General features: G+C 48.9%; 1 protein-coding gene across 1 annotated transcript; it reads left to right on the top strand.

The window, feature by feature from the left end:
* Nucleotides 1–4,432: 4,432 nt before the first annotated feature.
* LOC141994557 (olfactory receptor 52E4-like) lies at nt 4,433–5,431 on the top strand. The gene has a single exon (XM_074964831.1). It carries the CDS (start codon nt 4,433–4,435, stop codon nt 5,429–5,431), a length of 999 nt encoding a protein of 332 aa, XP_074820932.1.
* The last annotated feature ends 9,823 nt before the right edge of the window (nt 5,432–15,254 follow it).

Here is a 15,254-nt window from a genome sequence, read left to right as displayed (position 1 = left end):
TTGTACCTTGGGGAACTTTTAACCTAAGCTGGTAAATTTAAGCTTAGGAGGTTTTCATGCAAGTCTCCACATCTGTACCCTAGAGTTCAGAGTGCAGAAGGAACCTTGACAAGTGTCATCTGCAAATTTGCTGAGGTTGCAATCCACAACATCCTCCAGATCATTAATGAAAATATTGAATAACCTCGGCCCTACAACGGATCCCTACAGAACCCCATGACAAAGAGCCCCATATACTGATGAAGGCCTATTGACAACAGCTATCTGCGATCCATGAGTTACCAGTTTTCAGTCCGTGTTGCATGTTCTCTCCTGATATTGTAAAGTGTTAATTTTTTAACTCAACATTTTCCCCTACTAAATCAAATTCCTCTGAGAAATCAAGGTGAGTGTTAGCAGAATACGGAGCCTGGCGTTCAGAAAAGCAGACTTTGACTCCCTCAGGGAACTGATGGGCAGGATCCCCTGGGAGATTAACATGATGGGGAAAGGAGCCCAGGAGAGTTGGCTGTATTTTAAAGAATCCTTATTGAGGTTACAGGGACAAACCATCCCGGTGTGTAAAAAGAATAGTAAATATGACAGGAGACCAGCTTGGCTTAACAGTGAAATCCTTGCTGATCTCAAACACAAAAAAGCAGCTTACAAGAAGTGGAAGCTTGGACAAATGACCAAGAAAGAGTATACAAATATTGCTCGGACATGCAGGAATGAAATCAGGAAGGCCAAATCACAAGAGTAACAAGAAGGGTTTCTTCAGGTATATTAGCAACAAGAAAAAAGTCAAGGAACCTGTGGGCCCCTTACTGAATGAGGGAGGAAACCTAGTGACAGAGGATGTGGAAAAAGCTAATGTACTCAATGATTTTTTTGCCTCTGTCTTCACGAACAAGGTCAGCTCCCAGACCGCTGCACTGGGCAGCACAGCATGGGGAGGAAGTGACCAGCCCTCTGTGGAGAAAGAAGTGGTTCGGGACTATTTAGAAAAGCTGGACATGCACAAGTCCATGGGGCCGGATGTGCTGCATCCGAGAGTTCTAAAGGAGTTGGAGGATGGGATTGCAGAGCCATTGGCCATTATCTTTGAAAACTCATGGCGATTGGGAGAGGTCCCGGACAACTGGAAAAAGGCTAATGTAGTGCCCATCTTTAAAAAAGGGAAGAAGGAAGATCCGGGGAGCTACAGGCCAGTCAGCCTCACCTCAGTCCCCAGAAAAATCCTGGAGCAGGTCCTCAAGGAATCAATTCTGAAGCACTTAGAGGAGAGGAAAGTAATCAGGAACAGTCAGCATGGATTCACCAAGGGCAAGTCATGCCTGACTAATCTAATTGTCTTCTATGATGAGATAACTGGCTGTGTGGATGAGGGGAAAGCAGTGGATGTGCTATTCCTTGACTTTAGCAAAACTTTTGACACCGTCTACAACAGTATTATTGCCAGCAAGGGAAAGAAGTATGGGCTGGATTAATGGACTATAAGGTGGATAGAAAGTTGGCTAGATTTTCGGGCTCAACGAGTAGTGATCAATGGCTCCATGTCTAGATGGCAGCCAGTATCAAGTGGAGTGCCCCAAGGGTCGATCCTGAGGCCGGTTTTGTTCAATATCTTCATAAATGATCTGGAGTATGATGTGAATTGTGCCCTCAGCAAGTTTACAGATGGCACTAAACTGAGAGGAGAGGTAGATACGCTGGAGGGTAGGGATAGGATACAGAGGGACCTAGACAAATTGGAGGATTGGGCCAAAAGAAATCTGATGAGGTTCAACAAGGACAAGTGCAGAGTCCTGCACTTAGGACGGAAGAATCCCATGCACCACTACAGACTAGGGACCGAATGGCTAGGCAGCAGTTCTGCGGAAAAGGACCTAGGGGTTACAGTGGACGAGAAGCTGGATATTAGTCAACAGAGTGCCCTTGTTGCCAAGAAGGCCAATGGCATTTTGGTCTGTATAAGTTGGGGCATTTCCAGCAGATCGAGGGACGTCATCATTCCCCTCTATTCGACATTGGTGAGACCTCATCTGGAGTACTGTGTCCAGTTTTGGGCCCCACACTACAAGAAGGATGTGGCAAAATTGGAGAGAGTCCAGCGAAGGGCAACAAAAATGATGCGGGGACTGGAACACATAATTTATGAGGAGAGGCTGAGGGAACTGGGATTGTTTAGTCTGCGGAAGAGAAGAATGAGGGGGGATTTGATAGCTGCTTTCAACTATCTGAAAGAGGGTTCCAAAGAGGATCGATCTAGACTGTTCTCAGTGGTAGCAGATGACAGAACGAGGAGTAATTGTCTCAAGTTGTAGTGCGGGAGGTTTAGATTGGATGTTAAGAAAAACTTTTCCACTGGGCAGATGGTGTAGCACAGGAATGCGTTACCTAGGGAGGTGGTGGAATCTCCTTCCTTAGACGATTTCAAGGTCAGGCTTGACAAAGCCCTGCCTGGGATGATTTAATTGGGGGTTGGTCCTGCTTTGAGCAGGGGGTTGGACTAGATGACCTCCTGAGGTCCCTTCCAACCCTGAGATTCTGTGATTCTATGACTGTATGATCTGAGTTGTTCCCGTGATCCACCAAATGTGTACCCTTGATCATTCAGTGTTTACTTTCAAAAAAATATGAAATCAGGTTTATTTGACAAGATCTGTTTTGCATAAACCTTGTTGGAGACTGCTATTTCTTACATTTTGAGACTTTTTTTAACTAATACCATACCAGTTTTTCCATTGTTTCTTCACCTTGTCAGTTCTTTTATAAATAAACCTTTCCCTTTATTTTTTAATACTTTACATTTAACACAGGAATTGACCTAAAACTTTTCTAGGATTCCTCTTGTTGTTAATATACTTAATAACCTCCTTTTTATGATCCATAACCCTGCCAAACATGGAGTTTTCCTGCTGTTTTAATGTCCCTTATCAATTTCCATAACTTACCATTTCTATTCTTGGCCATCTATTTAACCTTTTTCTCTTTGGTACATATTACTTCCCCTCCCCCCAATGGCTGCCTTCATTTTACCATTGAACTGGGTTTTTACCCAGAGTTGTTCACTTTGTTGACTGCGGAATCATGAATTTTCCACTATCTAACAAGCTGTTCTCAAAGAATCACCAATTTTCATTCATATTTTGTGTCTAAATTTTTCCTCCCAATCAGTTTTGCTGACAATTTGCCTCAGCTTTTGGGAATTAGTCGTCTTGGAGCACTAAGTGTCTATAGTTGGGAACTGGTTGGGAACTGTGCGTTTGAATGTAAATCAAATTCATTTTTTAAATTTTCCTCTCCTATATCATATGCTCTCTTCTTTGTCTCTTGTGTCAAGTAAAGAGTCCCAGACTTTTCTATCTCTTTCCGTATGGCAACCTCCCCTATTCTCAAAGCTTGTCTTAGAAATCCCTTTTATATATTCATATATCCTTAACAGAGACTGGGTGACCCAAACTGAACACACATCCCAAACATGTTATTCTCCATTCCATATCTTAGGGATCTCACCATTGCTTTTATTTTGTCCACTGCTGCAAATGAGCAGGTGTTTCTCTTGAGCTGCTGTCTATGGCACCCAGGTCTTTTCCCTGAGGTATGATCTCATTGGGATATTTCTCCCAACCTTTGTCTCGGGAAAAGTTTGTTTTTTTCAGTCTCAGATTTTGAGCAACTGGATGAATGGGGAGCTCCCTTTAGTATGGACTGTGGCGGTTCAATGACAAGACAGAACACAGCTTTTAGCAAGCAAGCAGGCTGGTCTCTGCTAACGGGCTTCTGCCTGTCAGCTTTCCACCTTCCCCTTTATTCTCTCTCTCCCCCCGCACATTACATTCTCCAACAGATAAAAGGAATACACTGGCTTTGTTTAACATTCTTATTTACCAATTTCTATCTACCGCATTCCTTGCTCTCGGGCCTTGAGCCCAGTCCTGAGAGGCTTCCCACGGTTCATGTCATCTTGGCGAGATTCCAAGGTTCATGCCCTTGAAAGGAACTGTGTGTGCACAATTCCAGCACAACACTCTGGGTGTGCCCTGAATGTTGCCAAGCGCATAAACCTTTATGAATCCTACAATGGACTCCCTATCCTGGCTCTCATTGCATGGAGGAACAATAACGGATAAACAGTATCCAGACTTGTGTTTCCTGCTGATGTCTCTTAAGATTCCCCACCACAAAGTGTAGGAATTATTAATGCAGGGAACACCACAAAATATAGAATTGGATTTAGTAGGATCATTGTTCATAGTTATTTTCTCTGAGTAATTAAATATAATTTTTCAGTGCGTTCAGAGGGATTAATGTCCTTCTCCCATGAGAACAGCCTCCACTAGTACATGTAGTGTCTCATATTAACGTTGTCTCTCCATTCAGGCATTTCTACTGTGACCATCACCCGAGACCCTGGGAACACACAAAAAGTCAGAGGAACATACAGTACATGGAGGAGACAGCCTTATGCCTCAGAGTTGGACACCTTCTCCCCTACTCCATGTTAGAATCCAACACAACCGACTTCACCAACCCCTCCACCTTCATCCTGCTGGGCATTCCTGGCCTAGAGGCAGCCCATGTCTGGATCTCCATCCCCTTCTGCACCATGTACATCATAGCCATCTTGGGGAACTTCACCATCCTGTTCATCGTGACGAGGGAGCCGAGCCTCCACGGTCCCATGTTCTATTTCCTCTGTATGCTGGCCGTCACTGATCTGGTCATGTCCACATCCACCCTGCCCAAAATGCTGAGCATCTTCTGGTTCAATTCCAGGGAGATCAGTTTCAATGCCTGCCTCACCCAGATGTACTTCGATCACTCCTTCTCAGGGATGGAGTCTGGAATCCTTGTGGCCATGGCTTTGGATCGCTACGTGGCCATCTGCCGTCCCCTGAGATATTCCACCATCCTGACACGCCCCCTGGTGGCCAAGATCGGCCTGGCCGTGGTGCTGCGCAGTGGAATAATCGCATTACCCTACCCGTTCCTGGCGAGGCGGTGGCCATATTGCAGAACCAACATCATCCCGCACTCCTATTGTGGGCACATAGCTGTGGTGAAGCTGGCCTGTGCTGACATCCACATTAGTAGTTACTATGGCCTCTTTGAACTTTTCTCTGTGAGCGGAATGGATGTGTTTTTTATCGCTGTGTCCTATACTCAGATCCTCCTTGCCATCTTCCGCTTGCAAACAAAGGATGCGCGGCTCAAAACTTTTGGGACCTGCATCTCTCATCTTTGTGCCATCTTTGCTTTGTACATCCCAATTTTCTTCTTCTCTCTTTCGCATCGGTTTGGCCACAATGTGCCACTGTATTTACGCGTTCTCATTACCAGTGTGTACCAGGTGGTGCCCCCTGTGCTGCACCCCATGATTTACGGGTTGAGGACCAAACAGATCCAGGGCAGGCTGCTCCAGCTCTTTACTGATAAAGAAACCTAAATATTTTCTCCTTGTGCTCTGGCTCTCAGATTGAGCTCTGTGCAGAGCTGGCTGGTGCATGGTGCATGTTCCATGTTCCTGGGCCCCTTCCCTAAATCACTTACTGGACAGACAGAGAGACATTAAACTCTTTCCTGTCCTTACTGTTCTCTGTCAATATGATTACCTGGGGAGTCAGTCTATGCACACTTCACTGGGTTGCCACCTTTCTTATTGCCGGTACCTGGATCCCTGAAATTACAATCTTGCCCCAACTCTTCTGTCAAGCCTTGACACTCCTGTGTGTCTTTCTCCCAAATGCCCTGCCCCTGTAATTTGCTCCTGTCTTCCCTTCCCTTGTCAGCTGTGACCCACTCATCTCTAAAACCAATATGTTCTCACATCTTATGGCAAGTTAATTAAGGGACAGTGGTTAGTGTTAAAATGATAATGTTTATTCTAAATTTGTTACTAACTCTGTGGAGAGAGGTTTCAGAGCAGCAGCCATGTTAGTCTGTATTCTCAAAAAGAACAGGAGGACTTGTGGCACCTCAGAGACTAACACATTTATTTGAGCATAAGCTTTCGTGCATCCGATGAAGTGAGCTGTAGCTCACGAAAGCTTATGCTCAAATAAATGTGTTAGTCTCTAAGGTGCCACAAGTCCTCCTTTTTTTCCTGTGGAGAGAGAGACCTCGTCAGGACTCCTGGGATCTATCTCAGCTCTGGAAGGGGAATGGGGTATAGTGTGTCACAGCAGGAGGCAGATACATCTGGGGTCTGAATGAGAAGACCAGAATGGCCATACTGGGTCAAGCCAATGGTCCATGTAGCCCAGTAGCCTGTCTTCCGACAGTGCCCAGTGCCAGGTGCTTCAGAGAGAATGAACAGAACAGGGAATCCTCAAGTGATTCGTGTGAAGCAGCTCGGCAGAAGGTGGCAGCAGCCCCGAGCCCAGGGTGTCTCAGCTTCATCTGGCAGGAGTTCAAGCCTCCAGCCCCAGTAGGAGCCGCCGGGGGAGGGGAAGAGCCTTTAGGGGCTGCTCTCTTCCTTACATCTCCCTTTCCCTTTGTGCAGATGGAGATGGGTTGCACTGCGCCGCCGGTACAGTCGCCGTACCCGTGGTATGCTCCCTCTTTGCCCATCTCCTTGGGCCACAGGCCATAAGAGAGGACCAGCCAGAGGATCCTCATGTCTCCACTACCCCTTCCCGCACTGTGCTGTGGGATGAGTGTCACCGTTTTCTGGTGGACACCAGTGATTTCAAGGGTAAGGTGAAGCTCCCTCTCCAGCATTGGGAAGACTTCCATCTCATCCTCTTGGCCATGAGGGCTGTTTTGGAGAAGCGGAGGGGAACCGGGAGGCAGGACATCCTACTCTACCAGTGGGGCCGCAATTTTGGTGACAAGCCTTTCAGGTTGGTCAGTGATTGTTGCAAGGCCGGCTGGGGATCCTCCTGCCCACAAGGGTCCTCCTCAGCCCTCAGAATGAAGCCAACCACCTTTTCATCATTGAACACCAGAGGCTCTGGGGTGGGTCTCCACTGTTGCAAGGTGTTCTCCTTCCTTTGTGACACAGGGTACTCTTTGGCTTGCCTGCAGGAAACCTGCATGGATCCGGGTGCCGAGACCAGTTGGCGGCTGGAGTGAGGGGACCGGGTATATTTTAGAGCCCTCAGAGCTCATTCGGCTGGGGTGGCCACCCTGTTCTCCCCTGACCTACAGCCTGAGATGCTGGGAGTTTCTGAGGTCGTCCCTGGTCACCTGCTTCACCTCCAGGCCTGTGTGGAGGGGCTGACGTTGAATCTGTTCAGTGTTTACCCCCTGAATGCAGGCTCGGAGTGGGTGTGTTTCTATCAACAGGTGTTTGCCTCCCTGGGCACCTTGGATCCACAGTAGTGCCTGGGCCTGGGTGGGGATTTTAATACCATCTTTGTGGACCTGAATTACTCAGAGCTTGAGAGCAGCCAGGCCTCTGCAGGCATCCTCAGAGAGATGGTAAATCCTCAATCCCTGGTGGACGTCTGGCATGACCAACACCCGGATGACAATTCCGCTTTTACCTATGTCCAGGTGGAGGTCGATCGGTTACGCTACTCCTGGTTGGACTCCATGTATGTATTTTGTTTCCATCTTGCCCGGGCCCACTCCTCAAGCTTCCTCATGCTGACCCTTTAGGGGCTGCTCTCTTCCCTCCACCTTCCTTACCTTTTGTGGAGACAGAGACGGGTGGTATGGTGCCAGCGGTACAGTCCCCGCACTGGTGGCCTGCTCCCACATTGCCCATCTCCGTGGGCCACAGGGTCGGAACAGGGGCCCTGGCAGAGGATCATCATGGGTCCACTACCCTGTCCCCCACTGTGCTGTGGGAAGAGCATCACCATTTTCTGGTGGACACCGATGATATCCAAAGTAAGGTGAAGCTCTTTCTCCAGCATTGGGGAGACATCCATCTTGTCATCTGGGCCACGAGGGCTGTTTTGGAGGAGTGGAGGGGAACTGGGAGGCAAGATATGTTAGTCAATCTGTGGCCCTGAAACTTCAGTGACAAGCCTTTCAGGTTGGTCAGTGAATGTTGCAAGGCCGGTTAGGGATCCTACGGGGATCCTCCTCAGCCCTCAGAATGTAGCCAACCACCTTTTCAACCCTGAAGTCCGGAGGCTTTAGGGTGGGTCTCCAGAGTTGCCAGGTGCTCTGCTTGCTTTGTGACACAGGGTACTCTGTGGTTTGCCTGCAGGAAACCCACAAGGATGTAGCCACCGAGACTGGCTGGAGGCTGGAGTGGGGGCACCGGGTATATTTTAGACCCCTCAGAGCTCATGTGGCTGGGGTTGTTCTCCCCTGACCTACAGCCTGAGATGCTGGGAGTTGCTGAGGTCGTCCCTGGTCGCCTGCTGCACCTCCAGGCCTGTGTGGAGGGGCTGATGTTGAATCTGTTCAATGTTTACCCCCTGGATGCAGGCTCGGAGTGGCTGTGTTTCTATCAACAGGTGTTTGCCTTCCTCGGCACCTTGGATCCTCAGTAGTGCCTGGGCCTGGTTGGGGATTTTAATACCATCTTTGAGGACCAGAATCACTCAGGGATCGAGAGCAGCCAGGCCTCTGCAGGCATTCTCAGAGAGATTGTCAACAATCACTCCCTGGTGGATGTCTGGTATGACCAACACCCAAATGACAATTCCACCTTTACCTATTCCAGGTGGAGGTCGATCGGTTTTGCCACACCTGATTGGACTTCATGTATGTGTTTTGTTTCCACCTTGCCCAGGCCCACTCCTCCAGCATTAAACCGGCCCAGTTCTCGGCCCACAACTCAGTGGCCATGGTGGCCTCTTTCATCTCGGAGCTCACCTGGGGCTCTTCAGCCTTCAGATCCCACTGTGCATACTCCAGGATGTGGGGGCCACCTTATTGCCTACTGCCCAGCTTTTCCTTGAACGGGTCCTACAAGAGGGTGCTCCCCCTTGACCACTCACCCCAGGACCTCTGGAATTCTTGATTGGGCTCCTGTCTCATCAGTCACCCTGGCCCGCTCCCTTTCATAACCTGAGCCAGCTGCAAACCCTGCAGCCAGTTCATTTCTAAATTCAACTGAGGGAACAAGTTCACATTCTCATGCTCCACATGCTTCACTTCCTCAGATGCCCTGATACCAAATGGCGGGACCTAGTACCACCTTCAGAGGGTGAGGAACCCTGGTGGACCAGACAGTACTCCACCCTAGTCCCACGGCCAACCAGGGATATCAGTTGGTGGCTCCTTCATGGAGCCATGAGCACAGGCATGTACATGACACAGTTCAGCCCTATTATAGATGCCTGCCATTTTGTGGCATGAGGTAGACCCTGGCACATGCCTCTGTAGAATGCGCAAGGTTGCAGCCTGTAGGGGACTGCGGAAGACTTTGTTACAGCCTAGCTAGGGAACCACTGCTTTCTCGAGGCCGCCCGGTTACTGTAAAACATGGAAAACCAACTTTAACTGGTTTTAGGCCAGTTTTGTCTGCCTTGCATGGCCCGTTGCCAGGTAGCAAAAAGCCCCCTTAAAAAAGTACCTAATTATATATTCATAAGCTGTTTCTGTGTACTGCTTATTATGGCTCGCTAGTTGCCCCTTCGTCAGACTCCGTCCCAGGCAAAGCTCTGGTGTGCTGGGTTCTCCGCCTCCGTAACAGCAATGCTTAATGTCCCATTGCAAATGTGTCAAGCCTGCACCATGGCCCAAGAAGTAGTGACCGCCCAGGCGGAGCACGCCCAGGAGCTAACGCGACGGTGTGAAGTGTTGGTTGCTCAGGTGGCGAATAAGCAGCACCTTAAGCGCGGGCGGTGACCAGTGACCACCGCCCAGGTATGTGCGGTGACCGCTGCCCCTTCTTGGGATCCCGAGACTTGGGATGGGAACATTTGGGACTCCTCGTCCTCGGAGGAGGAAGCCCCCGTGGTGGCTCTGGCACGGCCGGTACGGGACCTACATGTGCAGGGAGGCGCCCTGCAGCCAGAGCTCATACATACATTTAAAACGAGTGAGTTGCAGAAAATCGTGAAGACGTTCCAACAAGAGCCCGGGGAGGACATCATGCAGTGGCTTGTGTGGGTCTGGGACAATGCAGACAACATGGTTCTGCTGCTCCCTTATGAATTTCAGCAATCGGGCGTTCTCTCGCAAGAGTACTGTGTCCAGTTTTGGGCCCCACACTACAAGAAGGATGTGGATAAAATGGAGAGAGTCCAGTGAAGGGCAACAAAAATGATTAGGGGCCTGGAGCACGATATCTGAGGAGAGGCTGAGGGAACTGGGATTGTTTAGTCTGCAGAAGAGAAGAATGAGGGGAGATTTGATAGCTGCTTTCAACTACCTGAGAGGTGGTTCCAGAGAGGATGGTTCTAGACTATTCTCAGTGGTAGAAGAGGACAGGACAAGGAGTAATGGTCTCAAGTTGCAGTGGGGGAGGTTTAGGTTGGATATTAGGAAAAACTTTTTCACTAGGAGGGTGGTGAAACACTGGAATGCGTTACCTAGGGAGGTGATAGAATCTCCTTCCTTGGAAGTTTTTAAGGTCAGGCTTGACAAAGCCCTGGCTGGGATGATTTGTTTGGGGATTGGTCCTGCTTTGAGCAGGGGGTTGGACTAGATGACCTCCTGAGGTCCCTTCCAACCCTGATAGTCTATGATTCTAAGACTCTCAGGTACGTGCACAATTGGCGAACCCGACGCAGCCGCAGGACAAGGGGCAGCCCATTGAAAGCCCCTCTTTGTACCGCTGGTTGGCGGCTGCAGTATGTTACGAATTATACCTAATTGGTCACGCACACAAACTGCTGTGAATTATACCTCACAGGTCACACACACAAACTGCTGCAAATTATACCTGATAGGTCATGCACAGGAACTGCTGCGAATTATACCTGATAGGTCACGCACAGTTCGAGTCTAGGCTGAGGCACATGAACAAAGTCCGCAACTGCAGAGTTCCCAAAGATATTAAGTTTATTACGCTCGAGCGTTGTGCCCCCCTGCTAATTAGGAGGGGACCCCGACCGAATGCAGGTTATACGGAGATTATATACCTTTTAACAAAGCATGTTGCCCTTGTGCATCGGAAAGCTTAGCCAATAGACAAACCCTTCCCTTATCTACCACCTATCCCTGCTAAGTGCATCCCCCGTGCTAAACCATTACTTCAACTACACAACATGGTCCTAAATCAATGCACCAGTAGCCTTTCTTATCAGGATGGGAAGCTCGCATCAAGGCCAGGAGTCAGGGAGTTAGGAACAGACAAAGAACAGAAACCGGGAGTCAAGACAGGCTGGAAACAAGGGAGTGGGGTGGTTCACAGGAATGCAGTATCTAAGGAACACTCCTCCTGGTGCATGATGTGTTTGCTTTTAGACAATGGTGGGCCCCAATCCAAAATGAAGTCACATATGCTAACTTTTCCTTAACAAGTAGATGCGACCTACTCCTCAGTGGGGGAATTGGAAGCACAGGTGCACCCCTGGAAGACTGTTCTGGAGGGGGTACAAGTCCTCCACCAGCTGGGGATGGCCTGGGCTGTCGCCATGGGCGGAGAGGCGGGGCCAAACAACATACCAGTAACAAAATCAATCAAGGCCACTGTTTTACGCCTGGCTCCTAATGAGTTAAAACCTTCCCTCCTAGCAGTTCTCATGGCAGAGAACGGGTGAGTGGGGGATTTGGCAGCCACCCTTATGCAATTGGAGGCGGCCCTGGCAAGTGCTAGGCCGCGAGCCGTACGGGCTGCAAAGGGGCAGCAGGGCGGGGGGCAGGAGAAGGGGGAATTACGAGTGCCCCGGAAGACCTTGTGGCTAGATCTTTTGCAGGCTAGTGTCTCTCGCAAAAACATTAATAAAAAGCCAACGGCGAACCTATACAAGCGCTGGCTGCAGTTGCCCCCTACAAAACAAAGCACCAAATAAATAAATAAATAAAGCAAACCAAGCCGGCGGAGCACCCTGCCCCGCCCACCAAGTAAAAACTGCCATGCCCCTACTGAGGGCGTGGCGGGTCCTCCGACCCATGTGTTGCAGCGGCCACACTCGGTAAGGAAGCGGGGGACCAATGCCCCTATGTATTCCTAGCGATCCGCTGGCCAAAGGAAGGCTTCCAACATGTTCTAGCATTAATAGAAACAGGTGCCAAAGTTACCATTTTGCACTCCGCGCAGGCCCAGGGCCAAGCCGCTGTGGTAAAAAGCCTCAAAGGAGCAAAAACTCCAGCATATAAAGTCAGTGTCACCCTCACCCTGGAAAAGGCACCCCTGTTTCAGGCCACGGTCTTGACAGCCGCAATCAAAAAGTATATACTAGGCATTGACGTCCTGCAGGGCCGCTCGGTAAATACCCAGTACGATCTCTTTGCATTTAAACGTCCCCGGTCTGGAAAGCAGCACCCCGAGCAAGACTAAGTAGCTCGTGGCTAACGTGTGTTAAACATTACTGCAGCAAGAACCACAAGCCGCTGTAGTCCTCACCACTAAAAAAAAATGGGCATACGTACTCCCCCAAAAAACCCCACTATCCCTGCATGGTCTCACTTTCCCGTTTGTCGTGACACTCCTTATAAGCACTGCCGCAGCCATCTCCTCACCCATAAACACCTGGCTGGGGCTGGCTCGCAGTGCTGTAAATGCGACATCATTTTGCCTACTGCATACGTTCGCTATAAGTGCGGTAATGAAAACCTGTTTCATCGGTGTCTGTGCAGCACCGACCGTGGTCCAGCACTATTCCCTACTAAAAATAATTAATAAAACTTTTACGTATACAAACTTATATAAACTGGATGCCTCTATGTATTCCTTTTAGCTTGCCAATGTAACGCTTGCTCCTTCTTGTACGTAATTTGTAAATGCTTCTCATGTTAAGGCAAACCTCACCAATAAAAACCTTATATATAATAAAAGTATAAAAATCTCCTTTGCATATGGGCATATAAAATTGCCTGCTGGGTGATTTCTTTTCTGTGGCAGGCGTGCTTATTCCTACATCCCAGCCAATAGTTCTGGGGGCCCCTGCACTCTTGGTCGGATGGCCCCCCTTATTTTTCCGTATCCCCCACAGATGTCTGCCCACCACAGGAGGAATGCCATCCCCCTTAATTCCACCTCTAAATTGGATGTAACCCTATTCTCCAAGGCTGAAGACGCAGCCCTGGCCTTTTCCTTAATTAGTATTGTTGGGCTAATGGTGCACAATTATCATGCGGTAAAGCACCTTGCCTGTACCGTGGCAAAAGCCATCAACCTGACCTCTACAATCCTCGCACTCCTCTCACATGAGTTGGGCGAGGTATGCCAGGGTATGCTACAAAACAGGCTGGCTGTGGATTATCTACTCCTGCGCCACGGCCACCTGTGCCAAAACTTTGCTAGCATGTGCTGTTGTAATGTAACCAATGCAAGGCCTTCCATTGAGGCCAACTTATTGCGCCTCCGGAAGTTAGCAAAGGGCATCCACCAGCAGCAAGGGGATGCCTGGCTTTGGTCCTGGCTTTCCACCTTACAGGGGTGGGCAGCACATCTAATCCAGGGCCTCCTTATAGGCCTCATTTCCCTTATTATCTTGTATTTTTGCTGCCTTTGTGGCCGCGGCTTAATGTCCCAAGCTGTGCACGCTCCACCCACTATACTTCCGCCTGGTCCCTAACATCACTCAAAAAAGCAAAAAAAAAGTGTAAAAAACTGCGAAGAACTTTGTTACAGCCTAGCAAGGGAACTTCCGCTTTCTCAAGGCCGCCCGGTTACTGTAAAACATAAAAAAACAACTTTAACCGGTTTTAGGCCGGTTTTGTCTGCCTTGCATGGCCCATTGCCAGGTAGCAAAAAGCTCCCTTAAAAAAATACCTAATTATATATTCATAAGCTGTTTCTGTGTACTGCTTATTATGGCTCGCTAGTTGCTCCTTCGTCGGACTCTGTCCCAGGCAAAGCTCCGGTGTGCTGGGTTCTCCGCCTCTGTAACAGCAACGTTTAAAGTCCCCATTGCAAATGTGTCACTAACCTTCAATAAAGCCAATAACTCGCTGCTTAGCTGCATGTAGGTCTCGTTTTCTCAAAGTACCGCTGCCGGCCTGCGGTGCTTCGAACACCTTGACCCAAAACACAGCCCCATTCGAACTCCTCCACAACTTCCACATGAGGCTCTGGCTGCACTTTTCTCCACATCTTTTCATACGTGCTCACTGCTTTAGCTCAATGTACAGGATGTGGCTTGCAGGTCCCTTGTGTTACAGGTGACATCTACTCTAATCTAAATCTGTAAAATTATTAAGAAAGCAAAGGATTAAGCCCATAAGAAAATAAGAAACTTATAAGAAAAGATATACAGCCAAGCAAATAGGCTAGACTTTAGGCTGCCACAGCTGCTGGCTTCTATTTGGTAATGACCAGGGACTTAGAAGTGACAGAGAGAGGGAGGCACGTCTGTGTGGGGGTGAGTTAGAAGTCGAAACAGAGAGTTGGACATAAACGAACCAGGAGAAAGAGAGAGAGAGAGAGATGGGATGAAACCCACTAGAACAAGGACTCCCTGTCTTTACCATTCCGGGGAGTACTTTCCAAGGGAGACACAAACTCTCTCCCTGACCCCAAACAGTCACTGTGTGTTCCAGAAACATTTCCTTGGCTTAACAGTGAAATCCTTGCTGATCTCAAACACAAAAAAGAGGCTTACAAGAAGTGGAAGATTGGACAAATGACCAGGGATGAGTATAAAAATACTCCTTGGGCATGTAGGAGTGAAATCAGGAAGGCTAAATCACACCTGGAGTTGCAGCTAGCGAGAGATGTTAAGAGTAACAAGAAGGGTTTCTTCAGGTATGTTAGCAACAAGAAGAAAGCCAAGGAAAGTGTGGGCCCCTTACTGAATGAGGGAGGCAACCTAGTGACAGAGGATGTGGAAAAAGCTAATGTACTCAATGCTTTTTTTGCCTCTGTCTTCACGAACAAGGTAGGCTCCCAGACTGCTGCACTGGGCAGCACAGCATGGGGAGGAGGTGACCAGCCCTCTGTGGAGAAAGAAGTGGTTTGGGACTATTTAGAAAAGCTGGACATGCACAAGTCCATGGGGCCAGATGCGTTGCATCTGAGAGTGCTAAAGGAATTGACGGCTGTGATTGCAGAGCCATGGGCCATCATCTTTGAAAACTCATGGCGATCCTGGGAAGTCCCGGGAGACTGGAAAAAGGCTAATGTAGTGCCCATCTTTAAAAAAGGGAAGAAGGAGGATCCTGGGAACTACAGGCCAGTCAGCCTCACCTCAGTCCCTGCAAAAATCATGGAGCAGGTTCTCAAGGAATCAATTCTGAAGCACTTAGAGGAGAGG

The sequence above is a fragment of the Natator depressus genome, chromosome 1 (genome assembly GCF_965152275.1).
Source record: "Natator depressus isolate rNatDep1 chromosome 1, rNatDep2.hap1, whole genome shotgun sequence".
NCBI classification, from domain to species: Eukaryota; Metazoa; Chordata; order Testudines; family Cheloniidae; genus Natator; species Natator depressus.
The sequence above is the reverse complement of the archived record's forward strand: the minus strand, read 5'-3'. Positions and strand labels throughout refer to the sequence as shown.

Coding starts and splice junctions, on each gene's coding strand:
- LOC141994557 (XM_074964831.1), top strand. CDS start 4,433: ATGGAGGAGACAGCCTTATGCCTCAGAGTTGGACACCTTCTCCCCTAC.